General features: G+C 35.7%; 2 protein-coding genes across 3 annotated transcripts in view; one reads left to right on the top strand and one right to left on the bottom strand.

Annotated features, from left to right (window-relative positions):
* Positions 1 to 1,620: 1,620 nt before the first annotated feature.
* LOC126779015 (putative ATP-dependent RNA helicase TDRD12) lies at positions 1,621 to 6,574 on the top strand. The gene is made up of 4 exons (XM_050502765.1): positions 1,621 to 2,671; positions 2,972 to 3,126; positions 3,979 to 5,260; positions 5,379 to 6,574. The coding sequence occupies exons 1-4, from the start codon at positions 1,621 to 1,623 to the stop codon at positions 6,119 to 6,121; spliced, it is 3,231 nt and encodes a 1,076-aa protein (XP_050358722.1). The 3' UTR covers positions 6,122 to 6,574.
* Positions 6,575 to 13,077: 6,503 nt separating this feature from the next.
* LOC126779050 (WD repeat-containing protein 7) overlaps positions 13,078 to 22,429 on the bottom strand; it is a 129,406-nt gene continuing 120,054 nt past the window's right edge. For both annotated transcript variants that reach the window (XM_050502824.1, XM_050502825.1), the window contains 13 exons: positions 20,485 to 20,648; positions 19,944 to 20,107; positions 19,537 to 19,683; positions 18,978 to 19,120; positions 18,394 to 18,505; positions 17,788 to 17,914; positions 16,963 to 17,104; positions 16,629 to 16,688; positions 16,109 to 16,421; positions 15,633 to 15,810; positions 15,425 to 15,551; positions 14,995 to 15,165; positions 13,078 to 14,738 (listed from right to left, as the gene is read on the bottom strand). In XM_050502824.1, coding sequence (XP_050358781.1) covers positions 14,566 to 14,738; positions 14,995 to 15,165; positions 15,425 to 15,551; positions 15,633 to 15,810; positions 16,109 to 16,421; positions 16,629 to 16,688; positions 16,963 to 17,104; positions 17,788 to 17,914; positions 18,394 to 18,505; positions 18,978 to 19,120; positions 19,537 to 19,683; positions 19,944 to 20,107; positions 20,485 to 20,648 — 2,021 coding nt within the window. In that variant the 3' untranslated portion in view covers positions 13,078 to 14,565. The remainder of the gene's footprint in view (positions 14,739 to 14,994; positions 15,166 to 15,424; positions 15,552 to 15,632; positions 15,811 to 16,108; positions 16,422 to 16,628; positions 16,689 to 16,962; positions 17,105 to 17,787; positions 17,915 to 18,393; positions 18,506 to 18,977; positions 19,121 to 19,536; positions 19,684 to 19,943; positions 20,108 to 20,484; positions 20,649 to 22,429) is intronic.

Raw genomic sequence — 22,429 nt, 5'->3', positions numbered from 1 at the left:
CTGAAACGGTTCTACGTCATACGAAACGCCATTTTTCAATGTTCCATAAAGACTACCATAGATTATTTTTTGTCGACCAATGATATTTCGTCAATTTAAGGTCATTGTTTGTTTGTCCTACTACTTTAGAACAGATTGTAGCTACCGTATCTCACTAAATCGCTAAAATACAAACTTTTGTTTAGTATTTATTCATTATTAATTTTTATCTATATAAATATGTCAAAAAGAAAAGTAGTATATGTAGTATATCAGTTGTCTGGTTTCCATAGTACGAGCTCTGCTTAGTTTGGGATCAGATGGCCGTGTGTGAATAATGTCCCAGGATATTATTATTATTAATTTTTGTATTAGATTTACATATCTCGAGATATATATGATAATCTTTACTAGTTGTTATTAATTTATTAGGTTTATTAAACCATGATTATTCGTTATAATAATAATAAAATTCTTTATTGCCATATATATTAGGAACATGTGAATAAAATTAACTAAAATTGTTAATGAACAAAAGTAGGTGGCTCAGCTAGGTACACGGTCCCATGCAGAGCTATTTTTCAACCATCATTATATTTAATTCATGAATAAATTATTTGGCAAAAGATAGTTAATATGTTCCTTAAATAATAACTGGACTATGAGGGTATTGGATGTAAATAAACTATTTAATATATAAAGCTCGGTAACTGAAAAAAACATTGTAAAACTAAGTCCCCCGTCGCGTTTGAACGCGATAACCTCAAAAACTAAGGATTACGCAACTACGAACGGAGTGAGTCATGAGGAATGTATAGGTGTATAATTCATTGTTTTTGTTTAAATTGACTGAAATACGACGATGATTGTTAAATATGTCTGAAAAAATCACAAAGACGAAGCTTCACTGGTGTGTGCTGCGTAAACCAATTGAGTTATATGTATTACGATAGAAATATTTTATCTACCCGTGCAAAGCTGGGACGGCTAGCTAGTCATGTACATATTTTGATAGCGTATATAATATATATATGGACCTGAAATTGCTAACTGGTCGTAGAATTGCCTAATTTATGTTTTTTTTTTGTTTTGTTTTAACACTAGTATCTGCCTATTTACAACCATCACCTTTATTTTATTTTTTACATGTAAACGCTCGGTACGGTTAACTGAGACTTCGAGCGTCAGACGAGTAAGCGTAAGATTTCGAGCGTCAAATGACGTCAGCGTAAGATTTTTTATTTACACATTAATTCTCGCGAGTACCTTAGCACTTACACCGTTTTTATCGTTCCTTTCCTCTTTTTTTTCATGCATTGTAAACCTTCAGAAAGGTACCCGGCTCCCTAGAGGAGGGAGTGGGTTATATATTTTTTTCTTACCCACTAAAACCAATGCGATGGCCGTCCTCGGCACGGATCGGAGAGGCTGCGGGGTCGTGTTGATATAACGCATCCGCGGCCCCTCCCGATTGTCATTCCTCTAGGTTGCCTGGAAGAGATCTTTTTCTTAGCGATTAGACCTCTTGTACACTCTTTTATGTTTCAAGCTTGCACAAAGCTCTACCACCAGCAATATTTAAATTAAAACTTATATAATTTTTTTTTCATAATTGCATCATCAATCTCTGAAGACCGAAAAATGCAAGTTGTTTATGATAAGGACGATGTGAAAAACGTTGCTTATGGACCTCCAGGGATGGACCCTAAACTGTGGAAAATCGAGGTAGTAAAGCAAGACAGTCAAGGTGATGTCACAGAAGTAATTAATGTTGGCGATGTTAGTGAGGAAATGGAAAGTGAAAGCCGCAATCTCATAGGTGAAGTTGATTCTGAATTGAGTTTTGAAATAACAAATAAGAAAACATTGTCCGAATATTGTAATACTAAACTAAAAAATGAGGTTACGTCAGAGTTAAGTAGTGATAAACAACTGAATGTACAAGCTAATAGTAAAGTTGCATTAAGCTATGACAATGATGATTCAAGTGAGATACACAAATCATCTACAAGTTCTTTACTTTTAAATAAAAAATTAAGAGCGTACAGCAACATGTCCAAACGAAACCGTAGTTTGTCTGGCTCTGACACATCCAATAAGGACTCGTCGAGTGTCTCCGATACTAACAGTTGTTTGGAAAAAGATGTAAACGATGACGTACGTGACGTCATTAAAAGAATAGCCGAACAATACAAAGTTATACCATCCGTAAAAAATAAAAAAAAACAAAATGATGTAACACCGACCAGATTGAAAATTAATGTTAATCCATTTAAAAATATTGATCCCAATATATCCGTTTTTGTTGATAAACTCGTTGCGCCTATCCTTTTAGTACATACTAAAAAGAACAAACGTATCCAACCGATATTTGAGATGAGAGATGTATTTTTTAACTCTCATATTCATATCGTACTCAAAAATATGTTAATTGAACATCCAATGATGGTGCAAAGTGTATCTTGGAATACAATATTAAGAGGTCACAGCCTTTTCATGATAAGTCCTCCCAATAGTGGGAAAACTTTGGGCTATTTACCAGCTGTTTGTCGCCTTATAAGCGATGTGTACACTGGTAATGTTGATAGTGTAGGTCCACTTTGCATTATCGTTTGTGCGACAGCAAAGTCCGTTACTATTGTCGAAGAAATGGCGAAAATGTTCCTCGGATTAGACGATAAAATATTAGCGTGTTATGCGGGTGTCGAAGATTTTTATATCACGTCAAAGTTGTTGAATGGCTGCGATTTATTAATATCTACACCGGCATCTCTTATACGGTTAATGCAACTCTGCGAATTCGGAGTTGACTTTCGTCGTCTGTCAGTTTTCGTATTCGATGATTGCGAACGTCTCGCGGTTACGTATGCGGATGAAATCAAATTCTTTCTATTTAAAATTAAAGAGACAGTTTCGTCTAGAGCTAATAATGAGTTGAAAGTTCAATACATACTCGCATCTCGCGTATGGTGTGATTTTTTCCAACCCCTAGCAAAGAAAACGCCAGATACGGTAATATCTTTTAGCGCGTTCCAAGAATGTGTTCCATATTCGAAAGCCGACACATCTGTTAGTTTCGTCGAAATTGAAAATAAAATAAATATGGTATTCGAGTTTTTACAGGGTATTGATGAATCTAAGAAAACGGTTATAGTTTGCAAATCGGATGATGAAGTCGATTTATTAGAGACCGCTTTAAAGCGATCTAAACGCGTAGTATTCGCGTGTAATAATAATATGACAGTTCATGATTTATACAACCTTAGCATTTCGTGGGCGGAATTCGAAGAACCGTTAGTAGGTCCGATACTTGTGTGTTGTGACGGGAATTTGACCCATATGAACATAACAGATGCTCATCATTTGATCCATTATTCTTTGCCACAGTTATTTTCAATGTTCTGCAAACGTTTCTGTGTTCTAAATGACAATTATCCATCTATATTCAAAGATGATAAGAAATGTATTAAAATCAAAATTCTCTTGGACGGCTCAAATGTTGAGCAGCTACCGAAGATAATGAACTTTATTAAACGCTGTACAAACAATAGCCCCAAATTCTTGGATGATGTTTGTAATAAAATTCTAAAAGACAAAGACTGGATCAAAGCTAAAAATTATATCCCTATTTGCAATAATTTGCTTATGTTCGGTACTTGTCCAGATATTTTCAATTGCAAAGAAAGACATACGATTATAAAGGAATACGATTCACCGCTAGAGTGGATGCCTAAAGATGGAATTATTACGTTTAAAATCCTCCATTATCACTCAGCTATTTTATATTCCGCGAGGCTTTTGACTAATGTTGTTAATGGTGTCGTCACTAAGTATCCACAATCATATAGTTCTCTTTTCATAAAGATGGGTATGTATTACAGCAAAGAGTCGAATAGGAGACTTCACGGTATTCCAAAAATTGGAGATGTTTGTGCAGCATCCGTGAAACTAAATTTCTACGTGCGATGTCAAGTTGTGAAAATTTTAAGCCATTATCAGAATGGTAATCCCAATAGCGTACTAGTAAATTTGATAGATGAAGAGAAATATGAAATAACAAGAGATATTTATCTTTATTATCTACCTGAAGAGCTAAAAGAAATAAAAACGCCTGTAGTGCAGGTCAGATTAGCCAACGTAGAACCTAAAGACAAAGATATTACATTTTCAAATCTAGCAGTTGAACAATTTAAGAAAATAACTGATAATAATGATCTATTCATCAAAGGACACGTATCTCTGACACTTGGTAACTGTGTTTTTGTTGACACCTTGGAAGTGTGCCAAGAGTTAACATCTTTAAATGAAACTGTTGTGAAAAACAATTTAAAACAAGAACTCTTAGAGAATCATGCTCAACTGAACCCAGAACGTCTTCAGCAACTAAAAAAACTATGTACCGAAAGCGGTATATGCTATACAGAAATTGTAAAAGAGCCCGAAATTCAAAATCCAGTTAAAAATCTTCCAAAAGGATCATGGGCACATTTAGAGTCTGGTATATTAAGCACAGTATTTTTATCTTCTGCTAAAAGTCCTGATAAGTTCTTTGTGCGTCTCAATAAATTTGAATCTTGTATGAGCGTTTTACTGCAAGACATTAAAGAATATTCTGAAGCTTATATCTCTAATAACGAGCTCAGTAAAGTAAAAGAGGGTGATTTGGTTTTAGCTGAATTCCCCGACGATTCGACATACGAACGAGCAAGAATCGATGGTATAAATGATGACAAAGCAAAATGTTTCTTTTTAGATCAAGGAGACTGGATAGAAATACCTATGGAGCATATTATTCCAATTACTGAGAAATTTATAAACAAACTACCATTCCAAGCAATTGAATGCAGATTGATAGGAATCGAACCGCCCGGTGAAGAGTGGTCGGATTTCAGTAAAAATTGGTTTTGCAATAATTGTTTCGAAGATAAAAATGGTGATTTGAAGCATTTGTACATTAAATATTTTACAAAAGAAGCGGCTGAATTTACTGGTGGGTACAAATATGGTGTGGCTTTAATAGACACAAATACACCTAACGATGTCGTTATAAATCAACTCATGATTGACCTTAATCTGGCCAAAGAGAATATTAAAGAAAGAGAGTACCTTAACAAGTTGCTTCCAGATGCAAAAGAGTCTGGTCACGAACAGACATTTGAAGAAGAAAACTCGTATCTTAATTTGCATCCAGATACAAATGAGTCTGATCACGTAGAAACATTTGAAGAAGTGGAAAACGAAGATGATGATGAAAAGATGACTAAAATTAATCAGGACAGAGGTAGCGCTGGGAATAGTACAGTTCAAATACCGCAACCAATCAGATCTGTTCCATTGGTTGATTCGGATTCAAGTGATTTCGAACGATGGGATGTTAATTTGGACCAAAGTGTTCTAAGTACTCTATTTCGAACGATGGGATGTTAATTTGGACCAAAGTGTTCTAAGTACTCTATTTCCAAGAATAAATTCTAATATCCAAGCCAAAGTAACTCAAGATACTGATGATGACGTCAGCACAGATGAAAATCAAGTTATACCATTTCGTTCAAGAGAAACTAATACAGAAGTTAATATACAAATTAAACAAAATGACCCGCAAGAATTAGACTCTGATGATTTTACTTCGTCAGAGACATCACAAACATTTAACGTATGTAACGATAAACAAAATTTGTTATCAGTTGTAGAACAGAAAAGGCGACCAAAACTGCTATGGCGTCAGACAAAAAATGTTGTCTTTGTGAAAATTGAATTGATTGCTGTCAAAGAATACGATCTTGAGTTTGACGTTCGAAATTTGAAATTTAGTTGTAATTTAAATGACGCTACATATGAATTTGATATTGAATTATACGGCGTGATCGATAGAGATAAATCTTCTCATCTGAAAACCGGGTTCAATATAATCGTGAAACTGGTAAAAGTTTTGAAAACGAAATGGGTGTCGTTGACTAAATCGTTTGACACAAAAAATTGGATTGCATATGATGCAGATTCTATTGACACATCGTCTGATGAGGAAGAAGTTGATAGGAGCACTATGGAAAATATAATAAAGGTGATGCATGGGACTGATGATGAATCGGACGATGATGAGTTTTTAGACGATGTTAATTATGAATATGGCAAACATAACTAATTGCATTTGCAAAGCGCTGTCTAAATGTTGTGATGAAAAATGTTCTAGTCAGATATTAATAAAACTATAAGTTAAACGACAAGTACAGTTCTATTTAAACATTTGTCACACAAACATACAGATCACGCTCACACTTGCAATAATTTGAATGGTTTGTGCATTATTTAAAAGCAAAACCCCAAAACTAATCAAGTACGAAAAATTGTAATGAAAAGTAATCTCATGGGGAAAAAAATGAGCAACACATACGCTGATGTCTCTTTCGATTGGATTGAATTCTAAATATTTTTTTAAAGGACCGGCTGATACCTAATTATTATTTAACTTCGCAAGAATTGCTGATCTTTGCCTATTTAAAATAGATTAACAGGTTTTAAATGTTTCTCATCTTTTATATTGTACATTTTAATACTATTTAAAGAGATAGAGTGGTATCGCTGATGATATTCCAATATTGTGATAAATAAATTAATAAATCTCAGAGTGAGTGAGGTTATAAGTATAGTTTATTTATATTTTTTTATTTATAACTGACAAAAAAAAATTGTCCCTAAAGAAAAATGCTTTACTGCGTATTATATATAATTAGCTAAGCATCTTATATATGATATATACGACCTCATTTATGAGGATTTTAGGATTTCGTAGAATGCTCCGGTACTATACAAAACTTATCTATTGATACAAAAGACTGAAGAGAAATTATATTAAAACTCCATTGATGATGGATATCAATCAGCTCCTTTGTGCTCTGCAAAATGCCGACAGTCGACCATTGTTATTTTTTTATGTAGGTATAAAAAACAATGTTATGTATTTATACACTTTATAATATCAATAAGCGTCAATCATTCCTACGTTATTAAATTATCCTGAAGGGAGTCTAAGAACATAAATAGATTGGGCAGCTTTTTTTTTTGTTGAATGAAAACTTTCAATATATGTAGCGTTACCCCAAATTAATATACTGTAAGAATAGATGCTATGCTTTTTCATAGTATATTTTTGTTATTTATAAATATTTAATGGATAAAAGTAAAGAAGTATCTCAGCAAACATCACTATTTACCTCTAAAATAGAAAACCATAGTAAACCACATCGACTTCTACACCAACCATGGGATCTAAGATATTACGTGCCATGTTCCTATAATTACACTGGTTCACCTACTGGAATACAGCAATATAAAGTATTACTATATTCCTAAACGGTCACGCCTTTACAAAGCTATTTCGCGTAAAGAACGAAATCAGATTATACCTTGAATTTTACAGTTTTTATTTTATTTAATAAGTGATTTCTCTTAGACGTGAAATAGTATTTATATGTGATATTTTGTTTTATATTTTAGTTGTGATATTAATGGGGAGTAAGATTGGTACGACTCGTTTGGGTTCAGTCAATTATGGTGCTAAAAAAATGTGAAAAGTCAGCAGTGCTGATCTTTAAGGACTCACCTCATTAGTCACCCGTGAAATGTTGACAACCGACTTATGTTGATACGATTTTGATGCGTGTATTCTTGTAATGTTATAATTATTATGGTCAATGTCGCGTATTACTTTTTGACATTTGCCGACGGTTTTCTGCGGTGAGAGTTTGTTCTTAAAGAATATTGAGCAATAATACATTCACGTTTACCTCCAACGCTGATGCTCATTTACATTATAAATTAAATTACAGCGCTGTCAGTTACCACTCAGCGCTAAATTAAACTATTCCTGCTATACACATTTTAGGACGTAATATATCAGAATATTTATAACATAAATTTGTACTGTTCTATGAAACTAAAGACTTTGTATTATTGCGAAACCGCTTGGAGCTGGTTTTCATCCGCTTAGAGCGTTACGTACCAACTACACCTTCGCCTTCGTGGGTTTTAGCGTGACGTTATAAAGTTTATAACATTATATAATATAAACTTTAAATTAAATAACAATTAAGGTTCTATCTTTTATTATTTTCAAATCGTATTGATGGATCCTGATATTACCTCGTTCATACAAAGAAACAAACTTCACCTTCTTATATTATTATATACCCTATTCCACTCGACGAAGGAGTAAAGATAAACAAACATTATATTTAAATATTCCATGCGATTTGCTAATAATTCTGCCGTATTATGAACTTCAAACAGTTCTTGATTAATTTACCTTTATTTATAATACAACACTATTCCACTTAACTGGTTATAACCACTTTGATTTAACTTCTAAAGTTCAAATTACAACTTCGCGGACAAGCCATAGTGAATATCATGGATTATTCAAGATCTCGGCCAATGATACCGCGTCAATTCAATGTAAATAAATATATATTTGTCTTTATTCCTCTTGTGGATATTTCATATTTCATCCTACATGAGCATATCATATAGAAATTCATCTTGCCCATTATCATTACAGTCTTATATATGAAAATTAGAAATTATTGTTATTGCGCGAATACTCGTAGTACGTTAAAGTTAGATGATCTGGTCGATAATCTCTTTTGGAAAAACAATTGTAATTTCTTATAAGTGTATTTTTATTATTTACGATATATATATGGTAATGTAGATAATATACTTTTTTAAATATACATTTTATACATAATATCCTATAGAGTATTATTAAACAGTTTTGTAATAAGAGATTATTCGAATTTAGTTTTTAATTTAGAATGTAATGATAAACATGTATCGGTTCAAAGATCAATATTTTGTTAGTCTTAGAATAACAAAAGTTACTACTTTAAAAAATATTAGATATTCCTTTATATTTTTATAAAATTATATCTTTCTGTAAAGAGAAAAAAATTATCTAATATATTCTGTAATTTTACTATCAAAGTACCGTTAAAAACTGAAACGGTTCTACGTCATACGAAACGCCATTTTTCAATGTTCCATAAAGACTACCATAGATTATTTTTTGTCGACCAATGATATTTCGTCAATTTAAGGTCATTGTTTGTTTGTCCTACTACTTTAGAACAGATTGTAGCTACCGTATCTCACTAAATCGCTAAAATACAAACTTTTGATTAGTATTTATTCATTATTAATTTTTATCTATATAAATATGTCAAAAAGAAAAGTAGTATATGTAGTATATCAGTTGTCTGGTTTCCATAGTACGAGCTCTGCTTAGTTTGGGATCAGATGGCCGTGTGTGAATAATGTCCCAGGATATTATTATTATTAATTTTTGTATTAGATTTACATATCTCGAGATATATATGATAATCTTTACTAGTTGTTATTAATTTATTAGGTTTATTAAACCATGATTATTCGTTATAATAATAATAAAATTCTTTATTGCCATATATATTAGGAACATGTGAATAAAATTAACTAAAATTGTTAATGAACAAAAGTAGGTGGCTCAGCTAGGTACACGGTCCCATGCAGAGCTATTTTTCAACCATCATTATATTTAATTCATGAATAAATTATTTGGCAAAAGATAGTTAATATGTTCCTTAAATAATAACTGGACTATGAGGGTATTGGATGTAAATAAACTATTTAATATATAAAGCTCGGTAACTGAAAAAAACATTGTAAAACTAAGTCCCCCGTCGCGTTTGAACGCGATAACCTCAAAAACTAAGGATTACGCAACTACGAACGGAGTGAGTCATGAGGAATGTATAGGTGTATAATTCATTGTTTTTGTTTAAATTGACTGAAATACGACGATGATTGTTAAATATGTCTGAAAAAATCACAAAGACTGGAAGCTTCACTGGTGTGTGCTGCGTAAACCAATCGAGTTATATGTATTACGATAGAAATATTTTATCTATCCGCAAAGCTGGGACGGCTAGCTAGTCATGTACATATTTTGATAGCGTATATAATATATATATGGACCTGAAATTGCTAACTGGTCGTAGAATTGCCTAATTTATGTTTTTTTTTGTTTTGTTTTAACACTAGTATCTGCCTATTTACAACCATCACCTTTATTTTATTTTTTATATGTAAACGCTCGGTACGGTTAACTGAGACTTCGAGCGTCAGACGAGTAAGCGTAAGATTTCGAGCGTCAAATGACGTCAGCGTAAGATTTTTTATTTACACATTAATTCTCGCGAGTACCTTGGCACTTACACCGTTTTTATCGTTCCTTTCCTCTTTTTTTTCATGCATTGTAAACCTTCAGAAAGGTACCCGGCTCCCTAGAGGAGGGAGTGGGTTATATATTTTTTTCTTACCCACTAAAACCAATGCGATGGCCGTCCTCGGCACGGATCGGAGAGGCTGCGGGGTCGTGTTGATATAACGCATCCGCGGCCCCTCCCGATTGTCATTCCTCTAGGTTGCCTGGAAGAGATCTTTTTCTTAGCGATTAGACCTCTTGTACACTCTTTTATGTTTCTTATGTAGATTGGTGTACTATAAAGAGTATTTATATTGTATTATATTTGTATCTGTCGTTTTCATACATTTACACTACTATCCGTTATCCGTTGTCTTTTGATCCGTAAGTAATACGACAATGGTTAAACAACTTCTGAATTATGACTTAAGTAGACAGGTAATATATGTTCTATCCGTAAGCAAAACGAATCGTTATATTGAATACAGTAACCGGTCATAAGATAACGCGAGTGACATTATAATGTTTACCGCCGATAGACATTGGCGCTGTGAGAAATATTAACCATTCCGTACATCGCTAATGCACCACTTGTCGGTTAGGCTACGTGTAAACCCGTCTGGGTAGGTACCACTCACCTCATACTCTTATCAGGTAACCTAGGAAACTAAGATGTTATGTCCTTTGGGCCAGCAGTTACACTGGCTGACTCACCCTTCCAACCGGAACACAACAGTACTAAGTATTGCTGTTTAGGGTTATAATATATAATGAGTGAGTGACCCAGGCGGGTTAGTTCTATTGGATTTCATTGCACGAAACAAGACTACACACAGTAGCACGAGATGTGCTTGATGGTGAAAATTATCAACGCAAATTTGAACCTTTTTTTGTTTGAACCCATGATCATCGGTTAAGATTCATGCGGTTTAACTACTGGGCCATTTCGGCCACTATACCGTAATAGTTAATATTTATATTCATTTATTATCAGTGTATTGTTTCTTATTTTACTTTTGTATTAAGCTGAAAAATGGCTGTTGTTGCATAAAATAAGGAAATAGAAGATATTTGTTCAATATATACTATTACGCGAGATTAAGAATGTATACGAGTTTTCCCACGCTGTATTGCATCGACGTGATTCAAATTATAAATAACATATATTGTTTATCTGTATTTAATATTTCGGCCTAAAACACTATTTTGTATAACAGTAACAGCCTGTGAATGTCCCACTGCTGGGCTTAGGCTTTTCTTTTTTTTTTGAAAGAAAGTATTTTGTGTAATTGTATAGGAAACATTGTTACCGAAAAAATCATACATAAATGTAAGCAATAAGTTTTTATTGTCGTATTATTATTATAAACACTTGTATGCTCATATATAACTTAGAATATTTATATAATACATAATTTTTATATTTACTTTATATAGTTCAAGGATTTTGTAAGAATATGATACTTTAGTTTTTAAGTAAATTTTTCTTGTGCCAATATTTAAAAAAAAATTACTTGTTTAAATTAATCTTTAGTTAAAGCTAGAGAAATTGGCCAGTGAAAAGGCTTTATGATTGGTTTTTCATTTTTGCTTCTTATTAAATCAGTGTTAAGATTTAGAAAGAATGGCTGTTAATTTGGTGTAATAAAAACATTAAAAAAAATTATTTGTTTTTTTTTTAAGCATCGATCGTATTCACCACACATTCACCTACCAATTTGGTGTGGTTGGTGGATACTTTTTGCCTTTCACGCCGAAGATTGTAGGTTCGATTTCCACCCAGGACAGACAACATGAGTAATGGGGCAATACAGCCATTAGTTGCAGGTTTTATTACATTAACTAGCTGTTGCCCGCGGCTTCGCTCGCGCTTACATATAAGTAAAGGATAAATGATTGTTTGGAAGTCTGTGATTTTAAAGTAAGAAGCATGAAATGTTAAGGTGTTTCTTTTAATAATCGTCAGTGAACTAACTGTCAATCCTGTAGTTTGACTGAATGTATTTATATTGACTTAAATGGGTTGAAGAAAAATTTATTTTATGCATGTCTTCCGATCTACGATTCTCACGATATACGATTATCACGCCGTTGGATATAGTTGATACTGTAAATGAGCAAGGTCTGTAATTCCGTAGCCAGCTTTACTATGAGGTTAACGCGACCGCTTGGGTGCGAAAGATTCGGGAGACCGGGAGCGTGAGGAGAATGCCTTCGCTGACCCGCTCCGCCGAAGAAGGCCGGGTGGAGACATCTACAAAAGCTGTAGCTCATATGTCTAATCACCTGGAAAAGCAAGGTGATGTCCTGGAGGAGCGTATGGAAAGGTAAAGGAACGAGATTGTGATAATAAAAACACGTGAGCGAATGAAAACATCAGCGAATGCGTTCCGTTTGATAGCTCCCGTAGGTGTAAACATACGGACGTCACACATTGCATTTTAATTACACAACTTTATATGTATAGAACGCGTGTAGTACTGTAATTGCTGAAGTTATTTTTAATTTTCTCTTTGGAATATTTTAACTTATCGCTACGTTTTGAATGATATGACTCTATGATATGCGTGTGAGTGTGTATTTATGAAAGTTTATACATATGCACATATGTATATAAATAACATTGTGTATGGTTATTATATATACATTTTTCACGCTAGCAAGTATAACATTTATCACGCTCGGTAGCGAGACTAAGGCCGCCAGGAAAAGGGGCTGGGTACACAAGCGGTACACTCCTTTAGAGAAGGCGCACCACACTCGTTAGTTATTTTATATTCAAAATATTAATCAAATTTATAAATATAGCAATATATGTCTTTAAAGTATCTTGGAGTGAAATAAAACAAAAAACATTTCAATAATACATTTATTCGATAACATTAGCAACATTGATTACACGAGGTAATAAAATGAATTGGACTAAATAATACTTTTGGTTCATCACATCCAGTGGCGTAGCTAGGGTTTTGTTATAGGGTAGCGGTTGTGTCCGAGTCTCGAATGTCGCTCATACAAATTTGGATTTAGATAAAATTATACTTTTATCGATACATAATTTTATTTTAAATTAAATATAACTTATTAATGTTAAAAATGTGTTTTTTGTTGTAAAACGTATGTTACCTTCGGATGACCATTTTAAATGTCCGAAAAAAAAAGATCGATTTATGATAGTCAATTTGGATAGTGTGTTTCTGGCACCATCTTTAATTGTGTCCTTTAATACATTCCTATTCATACCTGGCTACACCATTAGTCACAACAATAATTTAAATTAAAACGTTTCAACTAAACACTTCTTAACAATTCGATAAACATTTAATTTTAACCTTTAACTTTTAAAGGTTAATTTAAAAGAAGCGAACAAAATAATATTTAATATAAACAGGTATATTTTATTAGACAAATAAGTAATATTAACAATATTATAGATATTTAAAGTTATAGAAAATTTAATTTCCTTTTTAACTTCCGTAGTTTTTTACATCAATTACCAATATTTATTTTATATTATGTACTATATTCCAATGACAGAAGGAGTACAGATAAACAAACCTAGTAAGAATTACATATTTCGTGTAATTTGTTGATATACTTTGCTATATTATGGACTACAAATAATTCTCGATTAATAATTCTTCATTTATAACATTAATTTAACTCCACAATTCCGAACATAAGTTCGCCATTTTTTCACGAAACCATAATGAATAATTATTTTCTCGATCAATGATGTTGTGTCAAGTCAACGTCAATATTGTTTATCTATCTTTACTCCTACCATTGGAGTCGACTATAGAATGTTATTAATTCTTGGAAATGCATTTTTATTTCACACTTTGGAATGTGATGTAAATATAATGTTAAATAGGAAGCGATCAATAGCGTCATGTGTGGATGGAATTTTATGTATAAAAAAATGTTAATATATGTTCATATTGTGTATGTTTTTGGGTTGTATTTAGCTAATTTATTTTATTAAAATATGAATTAGCTTTATTATTCCATAGTATAATATATTTAATATAAAATGGTTTTTACCAAATGAAATCTTTTGTGATTATGATGATGTTGAAAATTATTGAATCATATTAAAATATGAATTAGGATTTTAGAGTTAACGCACTTTTTCCATATAATTTAAGTTTGTATTAAAGAATATTACTTAAATATCAAACGTAAGTTATATTAACAATAATGTAAGCTAGCGACATAAAATGTTAGGTAAGCTTCGATTGAAAAGTCAGTTAGTATTATAAGGTCATTACATTTTTCTGAATGTTAATATTTGCTACGTTATATTAGGATAAGTTATTTCAAAACAGCTTTAGGTTATAATTCCTAGTTTATACATTGAATCTGGTCTCCGATCCGTCGGCCAGCATCAGCGTGACGGTTCTGGAGTTGGTCCACACGAGCCTCGCGAGTCTGGCCGGGTTGAGCCGCGCCACGTCCGCCATGGGCGCGGTGCTGTAGCACTTCACACAACGCGTCTGTGCGGCGCCCAGGCCGAACATACCTGTCCATGTAGGCGTATTGATGTTTGTGATCGAAAGTGACAAACCAATCAAGGATACTCCTCATTATGTGTTATATTGGATCACCTTTTATATTAAAATAATATTCTAAGAATATATCTTATGACTAATTTACAAAGACAAATCATAACCATTGTTTTCGAAATATAAAACAATTATGACTGTAATAGAATAACCAATAAAAGTAGCACGAAACACGGCAACGACTAGCCATAAGGCGGAGGAGGGCGCACTCACCCGCGGTGCTCTGCCAGAAGGACAGGCGGTTGTCGGCCGTGGCGTACGACACGAGGTAGCGCCCGTCGGGGCTGAAGGCGCACGCGGTGACGGGCCCCGAGTGCGCCGCCAGCGACTGGCAGCGCCCCGCGCGCAGCTCGTAGATCGCCAGCTGCCCCGTGTGGCTGCCCACTGCGGCGACGGCGAGCGATACACACGTGTACGTTGTTGAAACTTTCCATTTTGTGCGTTTATATTTATTTCGGACTACGACTTTTGGCCGTTGCAATTTGGATAACAGACAAGGTAAGTTTCTAGTCGTCTGAGGTAACTCTGGCAAGTTTAATACTGATTTATATTAGATTTACATATTTATTTGTTGCCGTAATCGTTGAAATATTTGAAATAGTTGAAATATGTAAGTGACTTTAAATAAGAAATATGTATTTACCTGCGATTCTTCTGGTCGCGGGACAGTGTGACACCTGGTTGTAACGACAGATCGCCGGGAACACTTCGTTCAGACCCTTACTCTTGAGATGCGACTGGTCCACGCAGTGGAGGATTATGTCCATGACCTGTTTGGAATTTAAATACGCTATTAGCAACGAAGATATACGAAGAGAGACGTCGAACTAAGGACTGTAAATATCATAGACCTCGACGAGCAGCTCTGCGACCTCGGCGTGCATGCGCTCGATGAGCAGCTCGATGCCGCGCAGCACCTCCGCGCGGCCGCGGTGCAGCGCCAGCGCCGCGGGGGGCGGGGGGGCGCCCGCCGCCGCGCCCGCGCAGCGCGCCACCTCGCGCGCCATCGTCGTGATGAACGCGGCCGGCCTGCGGGCACGGAGTGCGTGTGTGTGCGTCGGTCGCGATGGGCGACCGCGCGGTGACCGATTTATTGTGGCGCGCCGTGCGGCACGAGTGCGCCTGTGTGTGTGTGGGCGTGTGTGTGTCACTCACCGTGCGGTCGCGATGAGCGTGAGCGCGTGGCGCGCCGTGCGGCACGAGTGCGCCTGTGTGTGTGTGGGCGTGTGTGCGTCACTCACCGTGCGGTCGCGATGAGCGTGAGCGCGTGGCGCGCCGTGCGGCACGAGTGCGCCTGTGTGTGTGTGGGCGTGTGTGCGTCACTCACCGTGCGGTCGCGATGAGCGTGAGCGCGTGGCGCGCCGTGCGGCACGAGTCGGCCTGCGGGGTGAGCGGCAGGCCGTAGGTCATGGACGGCACCAGCTTGTCGGCGTCGGAGCACATCTCGAGCAGGCCCAGCAGCACGTGGCTGACGTCGAGGTAGGGCTCCCACACGGCGAACCCGCGGCCCAGCAGGTCGACGGCGGCGCGGCGCAGCGGCGTGTGCGCGGGCAGGCGCGCGCAGCCCGGCGCCAGCAGCAGGTGCGTCAGCGCCAGCGCCGTCAGCCGGCCCAGGTTGTTGGACGCGCTCAGCGTGAAGCCTGCCGCACGCGCAGTTCTTGTTTATAGTACGTGTATTACGCATTTCTAATCTACCGTTTGCAATCTATACGATTTAAAATTATATTCTAACGAAATAGGAAAATAACAAGAAAGAATTATTTTTCAAATAAAAAATTGAAACTATGAATTGGAAAACAACTTCTACTACTACCACTCCTACTTCTTCTACTATCTATTTTTTATACCTTCAACAATAGAACTCTTCCTACTGTCACCATCTTTGCGTCTTTTGTTACCAGCCGCACCTGTAATATAGTTTTCATACTTAATATACGAATAACAATTGTTAGTTAGTATGAAAGTTCCGCGGCAGGACTAGCGGCGTGACGTGCGGTCACCCAAAAGTCCGAGACACGAGAATAGTCCCGTGACTCGGACCTATGGGTGTATGCCATCATCATCCAAACAAAATATTTTTTATTAGTCTGACCCAAGGTACTATAAGTATCAGGATCTGTAGCTTCATAAGCGAACCACCGAACTAAAAAAAAAACTACCACTAGGCTAACCATACTGTACCTTCACTAGCAATATCTTGGCCAAATTCAGCTCCAATTACACCCAAAAGCACTACAGCTGTCGTCTGCTTGCGTTTCAACTCGGCTAGAGATGAGGGCTTGCGAACTATCTCCTCCTCTTCTTCTTCGAATTCTTCTTCTTGCTGAAAAAGTGAAATAGATATATTTATGGAGTTCATTTTGAAAACTTGCAAAAATTTTATTTTTTAGAAGCTAATTGTTTTAAATCAAATTTCGACTTAGCATTTTTAACTATCATAAGGAAGTTATATGATTGATGATGAATTAGTTTGAAAGAACAACGTGGAAACTAGAAAGATCTTGAAATGTCACGCGAGCAAAGATTGACGGAATGAAGCAATACATTTAGTCCGCTGGCGAAAATAAAAGAACTCTTATTGAATAGACAATCAAGAAAAGAAAGATATCATGCTGATTCTGATGAGAAAAAAAACAACGCAGGAGTTCCTGTAGTACACATGTGTGGCAAACACAGGTATATTTCTATTCTCTCGCTCAAGAATTCAAGCAGAGCCAACCAGATATGCTTCCCGAGGCACCGAGTGTAAATACTACCGTCTGTATTTCTTGTAGGTTATATGTAATATATACTAATATTATAAATGCGAAAATAACTCCGTCTGTCTGTTACGCTTTCACGATTAGAACACTGGACTGATTGATAAAATTCTGTATGAAGTAAGCCTGAACCCCGAGGAGCGACATAAGCTACTTTTTTATAACAATCCCGCCCCTTAACACAAACAATTCTTACCTAAATGGGGGTAACACTAGTATTCTATAATATTTTGTTTTTGTGACTCACGTCTCTTGCAACCTTCTCGGCTGGCTCCTTCTGTGCCGCGTGAGGGTTTATGCTCTCCGTGTGCGTATATAGAGGAAGAAACTGCGCCCAATTATCAACCAGCGATTTACGGCCTTTCGGACCTAACCTGGAAAATTAGTTGTTTATTTGGAAGAGACTTATATTTGACAAGGATATAAAACTAATTGTATATAACTATTTGTATGTATCTATATAATATGTAACATTTTTTATATATCTTGTATATTGCCTTCGTCAAAACACGAAAACTTAATCAAAGATTACAGGTTCAAACCCGAGTAAGCATCACTGAATTTTCATGTGCTTAATTTAAGTTTATGATTAATTCATTTTTAAGTGGCGAATAAAAATATACAAGTGTCACCAAACTGCATTAGAACAGCGTGGTAGAATAAGCTCAAACTTTATCCCCACAAAGGAGATTGTTACTGTTACCGTTTAAGCCGAAGTTTAACACTAACAAACTCATAACTCTTTGCGTCTTATTCGACATAGAACAAAGTAAATACTTTATATATATATATATATATATATATATATATATATATTATATATAATCAGCAAGGAAGTCAGCCTGTCACCAACCTGCCGAGTTCCGCAAGTAAAAGCGCCTGCGCCGCATCCCGCACCTCCAGACAATGGTGCTGCCATCGCCGAGCGAGCATCTCCACTTGGGGACGCTTGAAGCTCTTTGCACCTATTGTACCAAATTTCAATCTAGCCAATTTGCAAAATATCTCTATCATATTCAATGTATTGATTGTGCTATATACTAAATTCGCCAAGTGACACTGCCAATTTTTTCCTGGCAGCTACTGACAATTTAGTACAGAGAAAAATTCAATAACTGTGTAATTACAATGAAGGATGAGTGAGCCAGTGTAATTACAGGCACAAGGGACCTAACATCTTAGTTCCAAAGTTGGTGGCGCATTGGCAATGTAAGCGATGGTTAACATTTCTTACATTGCCAATGTTTATGGGTATTGGTGACCACTTACCATCAGATGGTATCAAACTTTATTATGGGCCCGACCCAGAGATTTATTTCAGTTAGCACAGTTCTTTTTTTACAAGTGAATTGATTTTATTTTGATAAATATACCATAATAATAACTATCTTAAGTAATAACTTCGTAATAACATTTCTAAATTCTTAGATACTTTACCAGCGGCAACAACTTTATCTGGGAGCAACACGCAGTGCAGCGTAGCGAGTAACGACCAACCCTGCTTGATGTGCGCTTGCTGAGCCGCCAACTGTTCTTCGCGCTCTTCATCGCCAGCCCATGACGATGTACGGGTTGTAGGTCTGAGCGTTCGCATTTGATATAACACGAGTACACACTTAGTAGTAAACTTCAAATAAATTTTGCTACAAACTAAGTAAAGATACTTCATTTAATTAATTTTTTTATCTAATGATAATTTATTAACTGTTTTTTAAAACACTAAGTTCTTAATACTTATTCGCTCAATATTAGAACTGTTAACAATAAAAATAACCTATAATCGAACCTTGTAGAACACCTTTACATTGTAAGAAAAGATATCATTGTTATATATTTTATGACACTTTTTTTAATCTATATTCGAAATACAAGTCAAATTTGCTAACCAATAATAATTAAACGAAAAACCTATATATTAGTAAGCAAATATTAAAAGGTAAACTTGATCAAAAGCCTTGTTAAAGTCAAAAATGAAAAGTGACTAATTTCGTTGTACCTATGTAGTCTTCTAGCGACCTCTTGCTCGGGAACGAAACTAGCATTGCTCATCGACATGAGGGTGTTGGCGAGCGCCACGATGGACAGCAGGTGGTTTGTTGTGAGGGTCGTACTGAGCTCCCAGTGCAACTTGGAGGTGAATAATCTGTAGATCATTAACTATTGTAGTATTTATAAGCATTTTGACAAAGTTACAATACACATTCATAGTTTTTTAAAGATTAATTGATATTAATAAGTATAAAATAATAATTGATATTAAATAGTAAGTACGATTCAATTCGTTCTTATATTTTAGAAATTATACGGTTACGTATATGTACATATTACATATATATTGATATTATTTTTAAAAAAAATTTTTATTTAAAACTCTTTTAAACACCAAGTGTGAAGGATAAGTACCTGGTCAATTTCTCTTGACGTAATAGTTCTACGGGAAGATCAGACGTTAAGAGTAATGGATCATCAGGTGCTGACGCGCAAGCCTCCGCCCATCCTCCTAGCCTGGTTGGTAGTTGCACGGCCATGTGGCCGTGACGAGACACCACACCGAAACATACGGGCACCTAAAATTACGGGAATCAAATTGATGATTTGTATTTTTGTTGAAGAAAGATGGCGTTTCACGGATGCTAAAGGTTACAACTTTTTGCGTTTTGTTAACTTAACAAATTTGAAAACTTGTGTCGTGTTGTATACATAATACATAAGGTATAGTAACAGAAATGATCCTTCTCTGCTGTTCCAGTGCGGGTTTGTGGATACACACATCGCCGAATTTCATGTGACACATGCAGGTTTCTTTGGTATGCGTCATTTCACCACCAACCACGAGATAAGAAGTAGATAAAAATTTAACAATGATGACATATTTCAACCTGGATAGCTCTGTCCACTATCTTGTCTCAAATATATATATATAATGTATAATGAATTATCATACCATTGGTCGAAGTAACCCAAGTTTGGACTCGCAGACCCTATCCAAGTCCGGGTCCAGGCCCCAAGCGTGAAGCAACGATATGAGAATCTGCGCGATCTCCATTGTATGCGGTGGTTCCGCGAGCGACATGTCGCGAGGACGCTGACGTTTCGTCGGCGTGCCATCTGTAACGATAAAAACGAAATTTGAAAATGGAACAATTAGGAAAAAAACCTAAACAATAATTACTTTTACTATGATTCATATAAACCTAAAGTTTTGACTTCTCATAAGCCTGAGTACCAGGAGTAACCATTATAGTAAAATATTTAAATGTTATGCATTTTAGATAAAATACATCATAAATTAGAATGTCTGCACTAAAAATGTCCTGCTATTGAAAACATTAACAATATGTTGAAGTGTACCTATTTTACACACACAAGTGTATATCAGGAATGTATACATTAGCATCAACAATTGAAAGGGAAGTTTGTGTGTGTGTGTGTGTGTGTGTGTATTTTGGCAGAGGTCACCGGGTCGATATCTGGTTACACATTTAGTTAGCAATACATGTTGGCTTAAAATAAGCCATCGCGTATGCATTTAAATTGATATGTACCTTTGATCTGTCGAGATGGCCCAGTGGTTAGAACGCGTGAATCTTAACCGATGATCGTGGGTTCAAACCCGGGCAAATACCACTGAATTTGAATGTGCTTAATTTGTGATTATAATTCATCTCGTGCTTGACGGTGAAGGAAAAACATTGTGAGGAAACCTGCATGTGTCTAATTTCATTGAAATTATGTCACATGTTTATTCTACGAACCCGCATTGGAGCAGCGTGGTGGAATAAGTTCCAAACCTTCTCCTCAAACCCTTATGAGGAGAAGGTAGGTTTTTGAGGAGGCCTTAGCCCAGCAGTGGGACAAAAACAGGCTGTTACTGTTTGATTTGTTCAGAACAAAATGATTGTTACTGAAAATGGCTGCTAATCTTTGCTAATAATATGACTTGCACTAACGAAATCATTATTATCACATTATTTAGTTATTTAGGAATAGTTATTTTGTTTCTAAAACTATTCGAATTCCTAACCTAGAAGGTCATAGATAAATCTATCATATATCAAACCACGCACAGCCTAAGCCGCTAGGTCTAATCTCTAGCGGGATGAAAATTTGATCAGAAATTCCTTATGCAACGTAGGATGTTTCAAAATTAATCTCCCAAAGGAGTTAAATGGGGGATGAAATCTTATATAGAAGTTCGCCTTTTTTAATGTTTGAAATTCGGTGAGTAATGTTTTCGATAGGATATCGGGTACACGGCTATTTCATATGTAAAAAATAATGTATTTTGTCTTTCGAAATCCATACGTTCACGTATCCCTTACATCATGTTATCGCTCGATAGACATGAGAATTTATATACACGGATGTTGTCTGTACTTGCTTAAATGTATCTGGCATATTACAATAGTTGACACGTGTCTCATAAAAAGCTTATTCCACCAAGCTGCTCCAAAACTGATACGTGGGTACACATGTGCCGGATTTATCGATTCAGATTTCCTCGCGATGTTTCATATTGAACCCGCAATCATCGGGTAATATTTACGTGTTCTAACCACAGGGCCATCGGTGCGTAACATACCTATAATTTTTTAACCAGTTATTAATAAAGAAATAACTATAGACAAGGTGGTCCAACTATAATCGCACAGAACGCCGTTCACCTCGGAAACCGCACGCATTCGTCTGAACCCTATATATAGTAACATTGATCATTTGTCCGCAATTGATAAATACTTTAGATAAATGTACAAGGGAATTCCGATTAGTACACAACAAAATCTTTGTGTATAGATTTTCATCAACGTTATCTGTTTAGCTTTTTATGATTTTTTGAGGACAACGTGCGTTGCAAATATGTCATAATGGCTCGGTGGCTATAGATCTTA

The sequence above is a fragment of the Nymphalis io genome, chromosome 28, assembly GCF_905147045.1.
Source record: "Nymphalis io chromosome 28, ilAglIoxx1.1, whole genome shotgun sequence".
In the NCBI taxonomy this organism is placed as follows: domain Eukaryota; kingdom Metazoa; phylum Arthropoda; class Insecta; order Lepidoptera; family Nymphalidae; genus Nymphalis; species Nymphalis io.
This window is presented reverse-complemented; position numbering and strand designations above follow the sequence as displayed.